We start from the raw sequence: 19,328 nt of genomic DNA, 5'->3' as shown, positions 1-19,328 counted from the left end.
TCACATTAGAGAACTTAAACTACTTACTAATGCTTGCTACAGACATAAGAGGTGACAGTGTTTGTATTTTTATGAAATGATAATAATACAAAGAGAGAGATTACCCTAACAACTCTATTTCCTCTGAAATAGAGTTGGCTCAGTAAGCCTCGAAGTTATAAACTTCAGACAATGAGAAGAGGGTACGTGGAATTAAGTGCTGGATGTGGGCATGTTTCTGTGTGTGTTATAAGAGGAGCAGACCCAGGACTGTGATATGCCCAGGTATAAACGGTCCTCCTAATAAATGAAGCATTGGTTTCTCAGCTTTCAAATTTAAGAACCTCTGAAAGTCCGGAGTTCTAATTAAAACTGCAATAAACCATCCTTGAAAGTATAAAGACAATAACTAAAGAACTGACTACGTAAGGAATGCTTACAGCCTACCTGTAAGGTTGCTTTTAAGAGTATATCCAGGGAAGCTGTGCTCGTTTCATTCACACGTAGGATATTCAAATTTCCCATCCCGACAGATGCCTCGAAATGACTGTATTGCTGTTCTCGCTGTATGTGGCTGTTTACATTCAAATTCAACAAAATCCCCTGTTTTTGCATATATTTTTTGGTTTTTTTTCCATTTTAACTGTATGTTATTTTTGTTCATGTTATCTTCAGATATGACACATGCATCTGAAAAAATAATAATAAAATAAACTCAATTACTAATAATATATCTTTCCCTATCTTAGAATGGTAAAATTGCAATTAAGAAAATTTGGAACTAAGTAAAATTATAAAAGAATATTAAAAGTTAATGTTTATTGATTTGTGCCAGGCACTGTTCTCAGCATTTTGTATACATCATCTCTAAACACCGTGCATTACTTCCCCGGGCTACCCAGGAGGAGATGGAAGCTCAGAGAAGTTGAATGAATTTTCCAAATTCACATAATTTAGTGAATGTTTTGAGCCAGAATATGGGCCCTGTCTGTATGACTTTAGAGCCTGTGCTTTACCTGCCTAAGACCGCACACCAAATAGGGTTAAGTTAAAATATTCTATTAGGGTCAGTGTTCTTTACCCTCCTTTCCTAACTCAAGATTCTTTTACGTTTGAAAAGAATGTAATTTTACATTCTTTACAGTGTAATTTTATATTCTTTACAGGGCAAATGCACTAACCTCTTTCTAAATATTGCTGTAAAAATAAGTTTGTTTCTTTCTATCAGATATGCACTATGGAACGAGAACTGGAGAAGACACAATATATCTAAAAACTCGTCATCTCTGAATATTCATTTAGCATATTTGTGAAGACAGCTATCAATGGGACCAGCTTTTATGTTGCTTGTTTGGAGCTTCTTTTCCACAATGTCATCATCTGTGGATCTTAACTTTGGCGAAACCTTGGTTTCTATGGAAAAGCGATATTACCTTCCCCCATCATCACTGACTCCACTGATTCTTTTTGAAATTCACTGGTTGGAAAGATCCCGTTTCCCTGAGTGAATGACACACTCTGGCACAGCTCCATAGTGTGTTCTCCACAGGCCCAAATTCCTCATCTAGGAATTGTCCAGAGATGCTGAAAAAAGCCCAGGGTTTAATTTGAGGAAAAACCTAGGAAGTGGCAACCATAAGGAACTTCTTTTTGTTCCTAGATTTATCTGTGCCCCAGAGATCCTAAGATACATTGGCAAGCATTTTCCTGATGCCATATGACAGACCCGTCCTTGTACTGCAGAGGGGAGGCTGACTTCTACCTCCCTGACGCTTCATAGATGGGAGAGCCCGCCATAGCGTAGGGCTTAAATACATGGAACTGGGAGCCAGATTTCTGTGTCTCAGTCCTAACTCCACCAGGTACTCACGAAGCAGCTTGAATCAAACACTGAGGGTTTCTGTGCCTCCATTTCTTTCTCTTTTTTAAAAAAATGAAGTATAGTTGATTTACAACGTTGTGTTAATTTCTGCTGTACAGCAGAGTGATTTAGTTATACATATATGCACTTCTTTTTTTATATATTCATTTCTGTGATGGTTTATCATAGGATATTGAATTTATATCTCTGTGCTCTACAGTAGGGCCTTGCTGTGTCTCTGTCCTCTATATAATAGCTTACATGTGGTAACCTCAACCTCCCACTCCATCCCTCCCCCATCCCCCTCCCTTGGCAACCACCAGTCTGTTCTCTAGGTCTGTGATTCTGTCTCTGTTTCACAGATAGGCTCTTTCCTGTCATAGTTTAGATTTCACATGCAAGCGATATTGTATGGTATTTGCTTTTCTCTCTTACTTCCTTCACTTAGTACGATCATCTCTAGGTCCACCCATGCTGCTGCAAATTGTGCCTCCATTTCTTCACTGATAGGCACAGGTTGTGAATAACACCAATTGCATAAGAATATTGATAGAAATTACATAGTTTCCTTTTCTTGCTATGACAGACAATGTGGCAGTGAATATCCTCCTACAGATTCTTTTACACTTGCAAGAGTGCATGTATATATTAGTTTCCCAGAAATAAAATAATGAGGTCAAAGGATGTGTGTTTTTAAATTTTGAGGCTTATTCCCAAACTTTTCTTCAAAGACTTTGGCCCACTTTATAATTTCATGAAGAGAGTATGAGAGCACTTAACTCCCCACACGCTTGCCAAGGCTTTGTATTGTTATTCTTTTCCCCTTCACTGAACATTGCCACTTCATTAAAATTTTACTTTGGTGTAGATGAGCATTTTCCATGATGTCATGTTTTTCATTTTTTTGTTTATGTAGTTTGCATATTTTTCTACCGAGTTTGTATTATTTCTAGGAATTGTTACATGTGAAGAACCTGAAAATACCCCCCATAAGTCACTGAGGACTTTTGAAGTTTAACTCCTCTTTCTTTTGGTCTATATTTCCTTGCTTACAAGTCAAGACCCAAATCCATCAAAGCAATCTGTTTAAAGTATGTCTTCTCATTCTAGTGTAACCACATGTTCTTAGTGAACTGAACCTGTAAAACATTACATCACAAAACTGTGATTAAAATCTTAATGGCGCCCAACCACGCTCAGTAACTGTGAACCATCCAAAGAAACCTAGGTCTGGATTTAGGAAAAAAATGTTTCTCCAGAGTTGTCTATCTTGAATCCTCTAGTCTATGGAAAGCTATGGGATCATTTTCCTTGAAAAGTCTACACGACTATGATGAGGTATCTCCTTTTTAGGTTATAGCTTTGGTCTTACCTTTCTGCTGGAAATCCTTTTTATGGCCTCTGCCCATGATAATGTCTACCTAATTTCAATTCTCAAACTATCTAAAATTTTGCTGCATTTAATAACTTAGGTAATGGCATTTTCATCTATTCGGTTCACCAAAAGTTTCGTTTGGGTTTTTCTGTAAGATATTATGGAAGATGTTACTGAAAAACCCACATGAAACTTTTGGCCAACCCAACACCTATCCGTTACTCCCACTTAAATCCTAGCTCTTCTTTGCTCTAGCAAAACTGTGCAGATAATACATTTGCCCTCTTCTAACTCAACACTTTCTGAGTTTGGTTCCCACACCACTGTAATGACATCTTAGGAAAAGGGACCCATATAAGAATGGCAGTGGCTTGAGGAAGAGTGGACGTCATAGCAGCACTGAGGTCGCTAGTGATTACAGAAGGCGAGAGAAAGTGGCAGAGTCAGCCTAATGAAGTCCCAAGAATGTGAGGAGCGTCTGGTCTAGCCCTCAGGAGTGAGGAGTTGGCAGGAGTGAGAACTGTTGCAAGAACAGGTCCTTATTAACGTGGGGTCCTTATTGGGAACAGAAAACAGAAGAGCTTTATGAAGTCCTAGCTTTCCCTCACTGTTCATGCTCTCACTGGTGTTGCCATTATTAAGAACCACTTCTTTATATTTTGTCCCTTTCAGTTTGTGAGACCCGTAAAATACGCCACTGTTAAACCCTGCGTGTGACTCTCCTTTTCATAGTGTCAGCTACGTTTATTGTTCTTAATGCCACGAGATTCCCGTGGTTTGGAAGAGAACGAATACACGAATCAATGTCCTTGTGTAGATGAAGAAGATAGAGTGAGAAGAAGGGATCGTGCGGGTTTGGGAAATAACTTGCTAGGCCCTTCAGTTTGTCTACTTTCCCTGCTGGAACTCCTGGCAACATGCAAGTAAAAAGCCGTATCAGTAGCAGTCTGCTGAGAGCTCTACCAGGAAAAGCCTTCAGGTTTACAAGCAGAACCTTACATACTGATAAAGCACAACTCCTGGACCAACCTCTTGCAAATGGTCTCTGAAAAAAACCTTCAGATGTCTCTAATGTGAACATACTTAGTGCTGTGAGAATAGGTCCCGTGGTTAAAATAACTTTGGATATTCACGGAGTTTTATAATGCACCTTAGTGTTTTTAGGTCTCTTAAAAATTGATTTATAGTTTTTAAAGAAACTTTTTTCCACTCTGTTTGAAGCAGATTTTTCAAAATTTTCTGTTATATATCTACACGTGTTAGACAAGTTTTTGGCTGAATGGAATTTAAGTAAAAATTATCCTACAAAATTAGTCCACGAGAATTCTATAAATAGCAAATCTCAGACTCGGGAAGAATATGAAGAACGCACCTATGCATGTGGGTGTTTCTGACCACTGCCCGTTTCTGCACGTCACAATCGGGGAGCCCCGGAGCTCATAGAAAGACTGGCAACGGTACTCAACTGTGGACCCCGGAGGGTATGCTGATAACGGGAAGGAGGTGATGTCTCCATTGGTAACAGGCGGAGGGGCCCCACAGTACTGTGTGGACTCTGGAAAATAACATGCAAGTGTTGAAAAAAAATCAGTATGGAGTTTAAGTGGAATAATACAAAGCTCCAAATATCATGTCTTCAATATCTTATATGATGTCTGAGAGTCCAAATAACTCATAGAATTTCTATCATACAACCTGATGACGGAAAAAAAAAATTTTAGCACTTTCTTTCACCCTAAAGTAGAACACACAAAAAATAAGTATTAAGTATATATGAGGACATATAAGTACTAAGAATTGTTTTCTTTTAAAGCATGATGGACAGATGAGTAAACCTCTGGTCTATTTCACCCTTCCCTATAAAAATGTTTAATTAAAGAGGAAAGGTAAAAGTAAATAACTCCCTTCCCATTTCTACTCTCCAGGGCAACTGTTACTTTATGCAAATAGAATGTAGCTACCAGTTATGATCATGAACTTTCAGTTTTACTAAAATGACTTGCAGACATATTCTTCTGCATGTATTTTTTTGACTCCAAATAATATTACACACCTCTTTCTCTGGCAATAAATGTTTCGACTTCATGTTAAGATTGGCTGGAATATGTTCCATTGTACTGACTGATCTTCCTACATAATCATGAAAGCTACAGATATGGAATGACCAAATGAATAATCTTATCACAAATAATTTGTTCTATTTCCTGTTTCATTCAGTTAAGTGTCCCTGCTCTTTTCCCAAACCACCTCCTTCGTGTGGGCACTAGATTCCATACCCTTTAAATCAGGCAAAGACCCTGCTCCACGAATTGTCCTCTTTCTTCTGCATTATCAGTTTCCCCTCCATTGACTCAGTAACTAACTTAGAAACATGCTGAAAATGTCACAACTTAATAAGGTAAAAGCAAAATTACCAATGACTTTCAGGTAGCTAAATTCACTGTTCAATTATGAGGCATCTTGCCCAATTCTAAGCAATCTTTGACATGTTTGATGTCCTGTCAAATAACATTTTAAAATGTCTTTTTGACCTATCTCATTGGCATTGCTTCTGGGACACCAGCCTTGATATTGTGATTTATAATAAGAAACAAACATTTGGTCTTACTCCTTGTTTCTGACACAGAGCTCCTGAAACCCTTGGAATTTCCAAAGTAATGAGAGCAATAAAGGCTCCTTTTCTTATGTCACCGAGGTGACTTTTTGGAAAGCCCTTTGGTAACCTAAGGATTGGGTTGTTGCCCAGAGAACCAACCATGTGATTAGCGGGTTGGAATTTTCAGTCCCATCCTGACTTCCTGGGAGAGCAGAGGGGCTGGAGGTTGAATCCTTCACCAGTGGCCAGTGATTTAATCAATTGTGCCTATGCAATGAAGCCTCAAAACAAAAAAACCCCAAAAGGACAGTGTTCGGAGAGCTTCTAAGTTGGTGAACACGTGGAGATGTGGGAAGAATGATGCCTGGAGGGGACGTGGCAGCTCTGCAGCCCTCACCCACACCTTGCCCTGTGCATCTCTTCCATCTGGCCATTCCTGAGTTATAGCCTTTTGTAATAAAATGGTGATCTAGTAAGCAGAATATTTCTCTGAGTTTGGTGAGCTGCTCCAGCAAATTAATGGAACCCAAGGAGGGGGTCATGGGAAACTTCAATCTGTACATGGTAGTTCAGAAGCACAGGTGACAACCTGGACGTGCAGCTGGTGTCTGAAGTGGGGCTGCACGGGGCAGCCTTGTAAGACTGAGTCCTTAACTTGTGAGACCTGGTGCTGTCTCTGGAGAGACAGTGTCAGAATTGAGTCAAATTGTAGGACACGAGCAGGTGTCAGGCACTTGCTCTTAAAATGTGGGGTAACACCCCCACATCGAAATTGGGTCCTGGAATCATCTTAGTAGCCGTCCCTAGTTTTTCTCCTACAACCCTGACTGGCTCCTCCTCCTTGTCCAGGTCTCTAGTAGTAGAGAGACTCCAAGGCTGTCCTTTGACTTCCTCTCTAATTTAGACACTTGAACTCTTCATGTGATCCCATCCAGTCCCAAAGCTTTACTATCATCTCTACAGCAGCAATTACCAAATTCATACCCCAGCCCTGACCACTCTCAAATTGGCCATTCTACGTCTTACGCTGGATATCAAGGAAATATCTTTAGTAAAACTGGGTATCCAATGAAGAACTTCAAATATGTTTCTTCTATGATCACTAAGATACCTCTTAGAGAAATAGTTTTAAAAATGGACAGAATTAGGTAATTAGATGACAGTTTAATGTTTCAGAATATTGTGAAAATAAATAGGTCATAACTTTTTTTTCCCTATTCTTTAAATAAAGCAAAGAAGATCAGTAACCTCTTTTTAGATGACATAATTTAGAAATAAATACTGACCAATACAGTGTGGTGGTGACTGCCATAGTCCACTTTTACACACAAGTTCTTTTGCTTTGTGAAGTACATAATTTTCTTTACAGAGAACAGCCACCTTCTCTCCTTCCTGATAATTCACTGTGGTTAGCATGTTATGAGCATTGGGTATCTGAGGCGGAGGTGGGCAGAGTTGTTTCTTTTTTCCTACAAAAGATTAAATTATCTGATCAATAAAAGCTAAGGAAAAACAGCTCAACAAGATAACATTTCAGTGTAATGTAACATCCGATAACTAACACTTTGTCTGTCTGTCTCTATATATATGGTATATGTATGTATATAAGATGCTATAGTAATAACTGTATTTTATGTTATTTTCTACTTCTAAACACATACTTGTGAATCCATATTTAATATATTTTTAGTGCCTGTGAATTTATTTTATTTGGCATCCTTTAGGCCTATACTATAGCATATAAGGGCAAAGCTTTGCTTTTTTCTGAAATATTGTGTTTTGAGATCTGTTTGTATTTGTAGATACAAAACAGAGCATTGAAGTAATTTTCTTATCTCCTTTGCCTGGTCTTTCAAGTTCAATTCTCCCAAGATTTAAAGTAAGATGACAAACAACTTTTAAAAGATAGGCCAAGAGATTATATGACAAACAACTTTTAAAAGATAGGCCAAGAGATTATAAAACATGCTCTACCAGCCTTAAAATGCTATTATAAGCATTGGAGGGTAAAGAAATGAATTTTGAGGGGCCAGTAGTGAAAGTTTCTTTAAAGAGTGCTATGTGTTATATCATAGGGTAGAGTAAGGGAAACTCCCACTCATCTTAAGCCAAGTGAAAGTAGGAAGCTTCTAGACAACCACTTTCCCCATGGAGTTGACGGTACAGGGCACAGTCCCTGACTCACACTTAAGATTATCTGACATGTGGGAATGTAAACTGGTGCAGCCACTATGGAAAACAGATGGAGTTTCCTCCAAAAACTAAAAATAGAACTACCATATGATCCAGCAATTCCACTGCTGGGTATATACTTGAAAAAACAAAAACACTAAATTGAAAGAAGATATATGCACCCCTATGTTCATAGCGGCATTATTTACAATAGCCAAGATATGGAAGCAGCCTAAGTACCCATCAATAGATGAATGGATAATGAAGATGTGGTATATATACACAATGGAATACTACTCAGTCATAAAAAAGAATGAAAATTTGCCATTTGTAACAACATGGATGGGTTTGGAGGGTATAATGCTAAGTGAAATAAGTCAGAGAGAGAAAGACATATGTTTTCACTTATGTATGGAATCTAAAAATTAAAACAAATGAATGAATATAACAAAACAGAAGCAGATTCACAGATACAGAAAACAAACTAGTGGTTGCCAGTGGGGAGGGGCCTGGGGGGAGGGGCAAGATAGGGGAAACGGATTCAGGGGTACAAACTACTAAGTATAAAATAAGTAAGATACAAGAACGTGATGCACAGCACAGGGAATATAGCCAATATTTTATAATAATTTCATATGGAGTATAATCTATAAAAATATTAAATCACTGTTGCACACCTGAAACAGATATAACATTGTAAGTCAACTCTACTTCAATTTTTTAAAAAAGGGAGGAACACACACACACAAAAGATTAACTGATGTGGTCTGGATAAGACATCTGAAGACATTACTGCACTGGTGACACTCCCTGTTTCTAAATCACAGTGTCTAGAATTGTACCCGTGGGAAGGGCTCTACCTGGAAAGTCAGCTGTGGGGAGTGACATAATGTCATCTGAGAAATGGACGCAAAATCCAGGGCTGGCAGAGCTTTTACAAGGAGAATGACTTTTTCAGAAAAAGCATTCTCCCAAGAATCTATAAGTGCCCTGTGGTATTTTCCTTTTCAAGTATGGTTTAAGTTTCCTTATTTTATTTAAAAATTTATAAAAATTATTTTATTTTTTGGCCACACTGCACAGCTTGTGGGTTCTTAGTGCCCTGACCAGGGATTGACCCCAGGCCCTCAGCAGTGAAAGCACAGAGTCCTAACCACTGGACCACCGGGGAATTCCCTACACTTCTTTATTTTAAAAATTGCATTCTCATATTTTCTTTTATTTGTATTTTCATATACTTTGTGGTGGCAGAATGCTTTTCTCAGACTGCCCACCATTCTTCTTGCTTCAAGTTAGTTAGACAGGTCTGCTTAATCTTTTCAAGAATTAGTTTTACTTAACAGATCAGCCGTAAGTAAAATATCCTATTTCATTCACTTCTACTTTTACTTATATACAAGTTTATTTTTTTTTCCTAGCAAAATATGCATTTAAAGCTACGAATGTCACTCTAAATTTTGGTTGCTGTGCACCACACAGGTTTTACTCTGTGCTTTTATAATTATACTATACTTCTTAGTATTTTAAATGCTATATCATTAAGTTATTTGGAAGTGAATTATTTCACAAAATGAAGGATGGGGAGTAAATCAATTTCATTATTGCTTTTAAATATTATTTCTTTGTGGTTATGAAAGTGATCTATAGTGTTTTAACACTGGAAATGTAACAATGAACAATAGCTGGTTAAGTAAACATTCCACGGGCACATACAAGGCTTTCAGATTCTTGAAACTCTCAGAACAATATTCACTTCCATATATAAAAATAAAAATATGTTGAAAAAAATAAGATATTTAATAAAAATGAAAACAGTTTAGTTGTTTTGAACAAATTATAGTTACCTTATCTTCTCGAAATCATTCTTTATTTAAATTTAATAATATATTCCAATTTTTTTCTCCCTCACAATTTCTAAGGCCATCATACTCTTTCGTTAAGAGTTAGTATTTCATCATATAGAGTTCATATGATCTCTTTCAAAGTGTGTCTTTGGTAAATTCTCTTAGTCTGTCCTATGTTTGAAATTTTCTTTATTTTATAATCATTAACGAATAATATTGGTATGTAGAAAAACTAATCACCCGTTACCTTCTCTAAGCGCTTTGAAGAAATCATTCTGTTTTCTTCTGGCTCCTTGCTTTGCTGATGAGGAATCTGTAATCTACCCTCTCCATCGTCTCTATCTTGTTGCCACTTCTCTGTCAGCTCTCTGTCTTTTTATCTGGCTGATTTTGATCTAATATAGTGTCCATTTATAATTCTTTGTAATTGATAACTCAAATTAAATGATTTGAAAATAAGCCTTTGAAGAACGTGAAACTTATCCTTAGGGAAATAATTTTTTCATCAGATACTTTTTTTCTCTCCCACCTACTTTCTGGACTTTTGGTCCAGAATTGACAATATATGTCAATTATTCTCAGTGTGTAATTTTGTTTTAGTTGTGTCTTAATGTCATTGAAGATTGACTTTTTACTCTATTTTTACAGGTCTTTTTTTTAATGGTCTTGAGAGATTGTAATAGAGTAAAAATGGCATTACTACTAATACGTCATCATGACCAGAAAGCCAGGATTTTTAAAGGATAATGTTTGTCTGGGAAACAGCATTATGAGTAGTTTCCAACCTTACCTTCAATTTTAAAATTATATGTCATGGTAAATAATTTAATTTAAAAATATGTTAATTTATAGAGAACTTTTGTGGTGAAGGAGCAAAGGATCTGCAAAATCTTTCAAACAAATCTTACCTGTGCAGTCTGGCTCAGGGTCCCATTTTCCGTTGATACAGATGGTTTGTACATATATGTTCTTCCCAGTACATCGGTAATTTATTTTGGCATTGTGATTAAATTCATGCATATATGAACTTGACAGTCCCCTTACATAAAGCTTTGGTCTTTCACACCTCTTAAGTTGGTTTGTTGCTATAAAAAAGGAAAATGTCCATATACGATAAGACTATTAAACAGAAACAGACAGGGCAGTAGATACCTGGAAAAAGCATTCTGGGATTCATCTAAAGCAGAGTCCCAGGAAGTCCCTGGTAGTCCAGTGGTTAAGACTCTGTGCTCCCAATGCAAGGGGCATGGGTTCAATCCCTGACTGGGGAACTAATATCCTGCCTGGCACACACACACAAAAAAAGCAGAGATCCCAAATGGTCTTCATTCACAGAGCACTTAGTATCTCAGTAATTTATTTTGTTTATTTATTTATTTATTTATTTTTTGGCTGTGTTGGGTCTTTGTTGCTGCTCGCGGGCTTTCTCTAGTTGCAGCTAGTGGGGGCTACTCTTCGTTGCAGCGCACAGGCTTCTCATTGCAGTGGCTTCTCTTGCTGCGGAGCACAGGCTCTAGGCATGTGGGCTTCAGTAGTTGTGGCTTGCAGGCTCTAGAGCGCAGGCTCAGTAGCTGTGGCCCATGGGCTTAGTTGCTCCGAGGCATGTGGGATCTTCCTGGACCAGGGATTGAACCCGTGTCCCCTGCATTGGCAGGAGGATTCTTAACCACTACGCCACCAGGGAAGTCCTCAGCAATTTTTTGCACAGTATCCATAGATCAAAGGAAATCCTTAGTCATTCAGTTTATTAAGTAATTAGGAGCAAACAACAAGTGTCTTACATCCTAACAATTTAATACCTGCTAGGCACCAGCATGAGCTGGTATAAATGTATTTATTGATTTAAAAAGTTATAAAAAATCAAATATAAAATTGCGAAGTGAATTCTCACCAACACACTCAGGAAGCTCAGTCCACATTCCATCAATACATGTAATTGTGTTATTTCCAATCATTGTGTATGTATTTCTGCAATTCAACACCACTGAAACTCCATGTCGATAGGGAGGGGAAAAGGGCTGACCATAGCCATTCTCAAGTTCAGGTATAAATCCACATGTTTTCTCTGGTTCTAGGAAAATGTCACAAAAGATGCACTTAAGCTTTAAAATATTTTAAATCTTTTTCCATATGTATTTATATATAAGCACAAAGTGAAAGTAACTATTCTGTTTAAACATGAATATCTATTTACCAACACAGGTGGGCAAAGCTGTCCATTTTCCATCTACACATTGTATTTTCTTAGGCCCCTTCATCAGAAAATTCAGATTGCAATCATATTCCACCACTTCACTGTGTTCATATCTTTCTTGTTTTATGTCCTTGATTTTTCCATTGGGGAGTTCAGGAGGTTGACCACATGATTGTACTTGCCCTAACACAAAATAAACTGTGTAAATAATACTGAAATAGTCTTATAAATATGGCAAAATGTGGACTTACTATGTTGGTTGATCTGGAACTAAATTACATTTATACTACATTCCTATTTTTTTCAGGTTTGTTTTTATAGTGTCTATAGTATATTGACTATTCTTTTTCTCAATTCTGAACAAATTAAAGAAGAAAAATGCATAATGAACAGATATACTGATCACCTAGGTATATAAATGTCACATTCTGCCCAATTTGCTTTACTTATTTTTTTGTGAAATAATTTAAAATAAATGATAGACAGTGAGATTTTAGAATTTAGACACCTCAATTCTTCAGAATGCCTATCTAAGAAATAAGGACATTCACCTACATTTATAAAACATCATATTAAAGATTTTCAAACTACCAATAATTTTTACAATAATCTTGTATTCTTTCTATATCCAAATATCCTGGTTGTCCTCTACCCCCAATATTTTGTAGGTTATTTATTATATAACCAGGCTATTAAGTTGCACCTTTGAAGATTTTAAAGTAGGTCAATAAACTGTGTATTATACAAAAGTAAATAAATATCAAATATGTGGTATGATACACACAATTATAGCTTTTATTAAGTAATATCTATAAACACCTAAAATAATCTGATCAAAAATTAAATGAAAAAAATGTCATCTGAAGCAAATTACAAATTAGCATTGTTTTATATTGAGCAACTCATATTTACAATGATTTACTTTCTTAATTATTAATGAAAACATAACAAGACCCATGCAACATTTTTTAAAGTATATATTTTTTAATGAGATTAAGGGGAAAAAACCCAAAGCATTTATTAATCCCAGCTACTACATTTGGATCTATAAAATCCCATTATATATTTCAAAACACAGAGGTAGAATTACCCCTTGGTAAAAAGAAATTTAAATAAGCTATGCAACTCAGTTCCTATGGCCTATAAGCCCTCCTCCTTCTCAGGTAAAATACCACCTTTGACATTTTTTGCAGTTTGTCATATTATAGATATAAGAGCCAATAAAATATAAATTTAATATAAAAATCTAATTCTTGTTTCACATCAATTCTAAAATAAATATTGACCTTTGCATGTTGGAAAATTAGGTGACCATCCAAATTGGTAACATTGAACTGAATCTGGCCCAACTCTTCTAAGTCTTTGTCTGCAGGAAAATTTCAACACATCTCCAACCTTGTATTTTTCTTGTTTTGGATCAGCATCTACATTTTCTTCTAAAAATGGAAGATGACATTCTATTTCTAAAAATAAAATTAAAGTAAATGAATATATGTGAAATAATCATTGCAAAAATGAATTGAACATCTGCTATATAAAAACAAGATTTGGGGCTTCAGAAACAGAACAGCATATATTTTGTCTTTAGAAAAATATTTACAACCAACAAATATGTGTAAGACCTTTTAGAAGAATTAGGGAATTGAGCAGCAAGGTAAAATTTTGTACAGCAATCTCTTTTGGATTGTTATAGACAAGTTCTGAGAAGTTACTTATAAATTATTTACTTTAGTTAGCAATAAAAACTTAACTTTTATAATTTGTTTATAAAATAAAATAGGAATAGTTTTCACACTCAAAACACATGAAAATCCTTCTTTCAAGTAATGAACAATAAAATACAACATATTTAATTATATTTTTTCATAAAAATGATAGTTATGTTTAAAAAGTAGATAACTGGAATGCCTGAAAAAGATGCATCTAATTAATTTTAAGTAGGAGGGAATACTAAAAAGCCATTCTTCATTTTATAAAAAAGGAACTAAATATAAAAGACTTTTTCAAAAGCACATGTCTAAGTTGCCTCTAGGTTTTCTGAATCTTTCCGTTAAACCCAACTGCATCACTTGTGAAAAATTAACAGCAACCTCAATTCAATAAAGTCAGGAGACCAGAAGGGGGAGCTCTCATACCCTGTGACCATAACATCGCCCAACAGGAAGAAGAATGACTCTTCTTTCCTGCAAGGACTCAACCAATGAAAAGCCATTGTTTGCATAGCCCTCCTGACCTCCTCTCTCCCCTATAAAAGAGTTCTCCGTCCCTTGCCATGTAGGGACTTGCATGTGGCTCTTCATGGTTGCAGACCCCAAGCTGCCATTCTCTGCTGATCCCAAATAAACTCATTGCTGGAGAAATAACTGACAGTCCATTTATTTCAGGTCAACCTACTATGTTTGTAAAAACCGAAACATTATGAATACCTTCTGATTCAATTAGAAATGGATGTATAAATGAATATATGTGTATCCTTCTCATTTGACCTTCTGTTATTAATGGCTCATTTATAAAATAATATATTGAAATTCACATGTGAAAATATAAATGACAATCAAGACAAAATAAACACTCTCAATAGATCGGGCACACATCAAAACAGTGCAATGAGATATCTTCTAAGTAAAGAATCTCAGAAATATTATTTCAACTCCCCATTTTTATGTATTGTTATTGGCAACTTAATGGTTTAATAACAGTTTATTTATGCACATCCCTCTGGAATGCGACTCACTTATCTTTTATAAAATTTGCATCCTTGTATCTCTGTATTGTATTCCAACATTTTGCACGATAAAATTGATTTTTTATCGGTTGTTTACCTTATTTTTCTTATCCAACTGTAAAAAAAAAAGGTTCCATTGAAAATAATTGATCTTGAATGATATAGAATTTTCCAGCTTGCTTATTCATATATAGTTATTATATGGTGTTGTAGACAGAATAATGGTCCCCAAAGACGTCCATCTCCTAATCCCTGAAAACTGCAAATGTGTTACGGTACGTGGAAAACAGCCTTTCCAGATGTAATTAAGTTAAAGACCTTGAGAAGGAGAGATTATTATGACTTATCTGTGAGGTGGTGGCCCAATGTTATCACAAGGGTCTTTTTAGGAGAGAGGAGGGTCAGAATCAAAGCAGGAAATGTGACAACAGAACCAGAGGTTGACGTGATTTGAGGAAGCAGCCATGAGCCAAAAAATACAAATGGCTGGAGAAGCAGTAAAAGGCAAGGAGACAGATTCTTTCCAGAAGGAACCTGATTTGACACCTTTCATGTAAATGCATACACGTTACCAGAGCATGCATTTTTTTTTTTACCTTTTTATTTTATATTGGAGTATAGTTGATTAACAATGTTGTGTTAGTTTCAGGTGTATAGCAAAGTGATTCAGTTATACATATACATGTATATAAGTTTTTCAAATTCTTTTCCCAATTAGGTTGTTACAGAGTGTTGAGTAGAGTTCCCTGTGCTGTACAGTAGGTCCTTGCTGGTTATCTATTTTAAATATGACAGTGTGTACATGTCCATCCCAAATTTCCTAACTATCCCTTCCCTCACCCTTCCCCCCAGTTACCATAAATTCATTCTCTAAGTCCGTGAATCTGTTTCTGAGGTTCCTTAAGAAACTAAAAATAGAGCTACCGTATGACCCTGCAATCCCACTCTTGGGCACATACCCGGAAAAAACATGCCCTGAAAGAATACATGCACCCCAATGTTCATTGCAGCACTGTGTACAATCGCCAAGACATGGAAGCAACCTAAGCGTCCATCGACAGAAAAATGGATAAAGAATATGTGGTATAAATATACAATGGAATACTACTCAGTCATTAAAAAGAATGAAATAATGCCACTTGCAGCAACATGGATGGACCTAGAGTTTGCCATACTAAGTGAAATAAGTCAGAGAGAGAAAGGGAAATATTGTGTGGTATTGCTTGTATGTGGAATCTAAAAAAAAAGATACAAATGAACTTACTTACATGACACCTTGATTTCAGGACTTGGACCTTCCAAACTGTAAGATAACCTGTGTGACAACCTGATTCTGAGTGGGCTAAGTGCTTTTCAATGATCTGTTATTATATCAATATTTTACTTTGGCTTCTTAAAGCTATGTGGACACACCTTGAATTTTGATGATTGCTGCTTAGGAAACATCTTTCTAGAAAGCCTACTAAAAAGAAACCTGTCCAGAATTATTTTTATTTTCTAGATAAATGAGTACTTACCATGGCATACGGGCAAATGGGACCAGCCATCTTCTCCACACACTATGGAACCCGAGGTGTGTCCATCTTGGCTCTCGTAGCCTTCATGGCATTCGTAGTCTAACCTGTCGTTGAGCTTAAACCACGTGTTCTTACTTTTGTTTCTGGCATTCACTAATACTGGCCTGTCACAGGACTCTGAAGCAAATTAAAAATCAGAATTTTATTTCTACTGTTAACCCCAAGCACACCACAAGTCAACAACAACCTTTAACAATCACTATGTTCTAAGAAATAAATGACCTTATAGAAAACATCCTTACTACTAATTTAATGAAAATTTATTTAGTTACATTTTCCTTATACATCCACTTCTGGATAAATTACACTGTCTTTGTTAAAAATACATAATTATATATATATATATATATATATATATATATGTAGTTCTATCTATCATCTATAGTATATAGTCTAACAGTAACGCAGTAAATAGCAGACAGAATGTATATATCTATCTACACACACACACACACACACGCTGACAGGAAAAATTGGTTCTCTGGATTAGATACTGCGTAGTTTGCTGCTCTCTGACAGGCACAGTGCCAGTTGTCTGAGCCCCAGTCCCTAACCCCTCAGGCCCCGATGAACCAGACGCTGTGGCGTCTGATGTTATCCTGCCCGTGACTGCTTTGCACCATGTGGCTTTGCACCACAGGAGAGGAACCTCAAAATTATGAGACTTGAGCTCTCAGGGTAGCTGGTATATGAATCTCTTCTCCCCTCAGGAGAGAGAGGGAAAGAGACTTTGCTCTGGAATGTGGATAAATCTTCTCTGTGGAGGAGAGAGGAAGGTCCCTAGGTTTTTAGCACTCTGCAATGTCAGCCAGTGACCCTAGTGGGAGGTCTCTACATCTTGCTGGAGGTACACACGATCTCTGACTTCCAAGGCATGTCTGCTATTTAATCATCCTTCAGCCAAGTTTGCCAGCGGTCTTTGTTCAGAAAGCCTGGACCACGCAGCAATGTGAAAATATTCAGGGGGAATTGTCTTCTAATAACATGCTGCAATAAACTTACTGAAGTATAGAATGCATGTAGAAGAGTATAAAAATGTAAATTCAAAAAATTATCACAAAATGAACACACCTCTGTAACTACCACCCAGGTGAAAAAAAAATAGAATATTACTCACCTTTTTGAAGTTTCCTATGACCCCTCCCAAACCCTCACCCACTTTCCTGACTTCAAACCCTATAGAATAATTTTGCCTATTTGAAACTTTATGTAATTTTTTAGCCTCGTTTTTTATATTTGCTAGCATCGGCATTCTTTTCATGATTAGCTGCAGTTTATCCCATTATTTTATTATTTTAATGTATCTGATTAATAAAAGTTAAGTACACATTTAAAAGTCATCGAAGAGGAGCAACAGCCAGTGGTAACCTGTTCTCCGGATAAAAGTACTAAACAGTAAAAACTGCATCTACCTGCACATTCCTTTCCTTATATATCACATCCTCTGAAAATCACTGTTATGCAAATAAGACGGCCCCGTGGTGTCTGCGTCTTCATACCTGGCTGATGGATTGTTCACTCAAAGCCTGCCGGCACCAAACTCCAATTGTTACACATCTAATTGCTTACAATAAATTTCAAGTAAGCGTATTTCTGTCATTTGGGGTCCTTTGGCGTGCTCCTCTGCCTGCTAGCGTAGCCTGCGAACGTCTGCTAAGACCGACCTGCGGCCTCGAAACACGCCAGGCTGCTGCAGCCCCACAGACTCTGTCCCGAGCCTGCCCTCTGTGCCGGGGGCACCCCCAGCCTGTGAGGCCGCCTCTCTGGGTCCCCTCCTCCCCGGGAGCTCCCTTGTTTCTTTCCCCTCTGGGTGCCGCCCCACCCTGCTGTCTCTGGGTGGTTCTCTTGCTCTGAGGGACGTTCCTGGCAACCTCCCATCCCCCTGGCACCCACGGTGTGCGACTGCCACCCCGGGTCACGACTCTGTCCTCAGTGAGCCTCGGAATCCTCTAACTCCCCGCAGTGACATAGATGGCGTTTTTGGACTGTGCTAGTTTCACTCTGAAGCATGTCTATAGACGGTGCGAGCGATAGAAAAAATATTTTTTCCAGGCCCCAGAAGAACAGTTTCCGTGTTTATGTATTCATACAGATTTTCAGTGACAGTTAAATAACAGTGCAGGAAATATCCAAAAGAGTTGTATTCATTAGCTACAGAAGTACATATACTAATTATAAAGAATTTTCTCTTCCATAGTAGTGTAGTCTGGGACAGATTATTATTCCTAATTTTAGTAAAAGTAAAGAACACACACTTGGCTTTTAGAACTCCATAAACTGAGGATATAAGAAGAAAAGATTTTTATACCTCTTCTTTCCTAAGAATCGATGAAAACAACAGAAATTGAAAGAAAGGATAAGAAGTAGAAGTGGACATAGTAGAAGTTTCTGAAAATATAACTGAGTAAAACTTAGATAATAAGTTTATGATATCAGTAAGTCTTCACTAAGAAAGAGAATAAACATATCCCTGTATAACTTCAAATTCTACCAAATTTAAGACTTTTTTCCATGCCTCTTAACTTGATCAAAGAGTATGGATTTAGCATTTTTTTCCTTAAGAAAAAGTATAAAAATCAGAAATCCATTGTAGTGTAAGTTTCCCAGAAACCAGAGCGTACAACCCACCCACCCATATCTCTCAAATATTCACAAATTACAAGAATTTTTAGACCTGTTCCTTCTCTGCAGCATCAGATTGTGGATTGAAAATTGCTTAGAGTTAGTGTCCTCTGAACACTGCACGGTGGATGCAGCTTAGTCCTTAGATTCACAGCTTGTCTTAAAAAGAACAAGAATCAACTACAGGAGGTTGAGAATTCGATAATAGTGAAGGATAAGTGCACAAAGATCTTAGTCTCAAATAAATCAAGCTGTGCCTAAAGCTCTGTAAACCTAATTAGTTTCCTTTCCATTCTTAAAATAATGGCATTTCTTCTAGTAAAAAAAAAAAAAATAGACTTAAGAGAAGGATTATCTCTTTTGAAGAGATGGTGAAACATAAC

At 36.9% G+C, this 19,328-nt stretch overlaps 1 protein-coding gene across 4 annotated transcripts in view; it reads right to left on the bottom strand.

The window, feature by feature from the left end:
- CFHR5 (complement factor H related 5) overlaps positions 1-19,328 on the bottom strand; it is a 44,863-nt gene that overhangs the window by 15,103 nt on the left and 10,432 nt on the right. For all 4 annotated transcript variants that reach the window (XM_057729786.1, XM_057729785.1, XM_057729784.1 and 1 more), the window contains exons 5-12: positions 16,264-16,440; positions 13,308-13,484; positions 12,022-12,204; positions 11,719-11,898; positions 10,736-10,912; positions 7,098-7,280; positions 4,588-4,770; positions 427-669 (exon numbers count right to left, since the gene is read on the bottom strand). In XM_057729786.1, the coding sequence (XP_057585769.1) occupies positions 473-669; positions 4,588-4,770; positions 7,098-7,280; positions 10,736-10,912; positions 11,719-11,898; positions 12,022-12,204; positions 13,308-13,484; positions 16,264-16,440 (1,457 nt within the window). In that variant the 3' untranslated portion in view covers positions 427-472. The remainder of the gene's footprint in view (positions 1-426; positions 670-4,587; positions 4,771-7,097; positions 7,281-10,735; positions 10,913-11,718; positions 11,899-12,021; positions 12,205-13,307; positions 13,485-16,263; positions 16,441-19,328) is intronic.

This window comes from Hippopotamus amphibius, chromosome 3, assembly GCF_030028045.1.
Source record: "Hippopotamus amphibius kiboko isolate mHipAmp2 chromosome 3, mHipAmp2.hap2, whole genome shotgun sequence".
NCBI lineage: Eukaryota > Metazoa > Chordata > Mammalia > Artiodactyla > Hippopotamidae > Hippopotamus > Hippopotamus amphibius.
The sequence above is the reverse complement of the archived record's forward strand: the minus strand, read 5'-3'. Positions and strand labels throughout refer to the sequence as shown.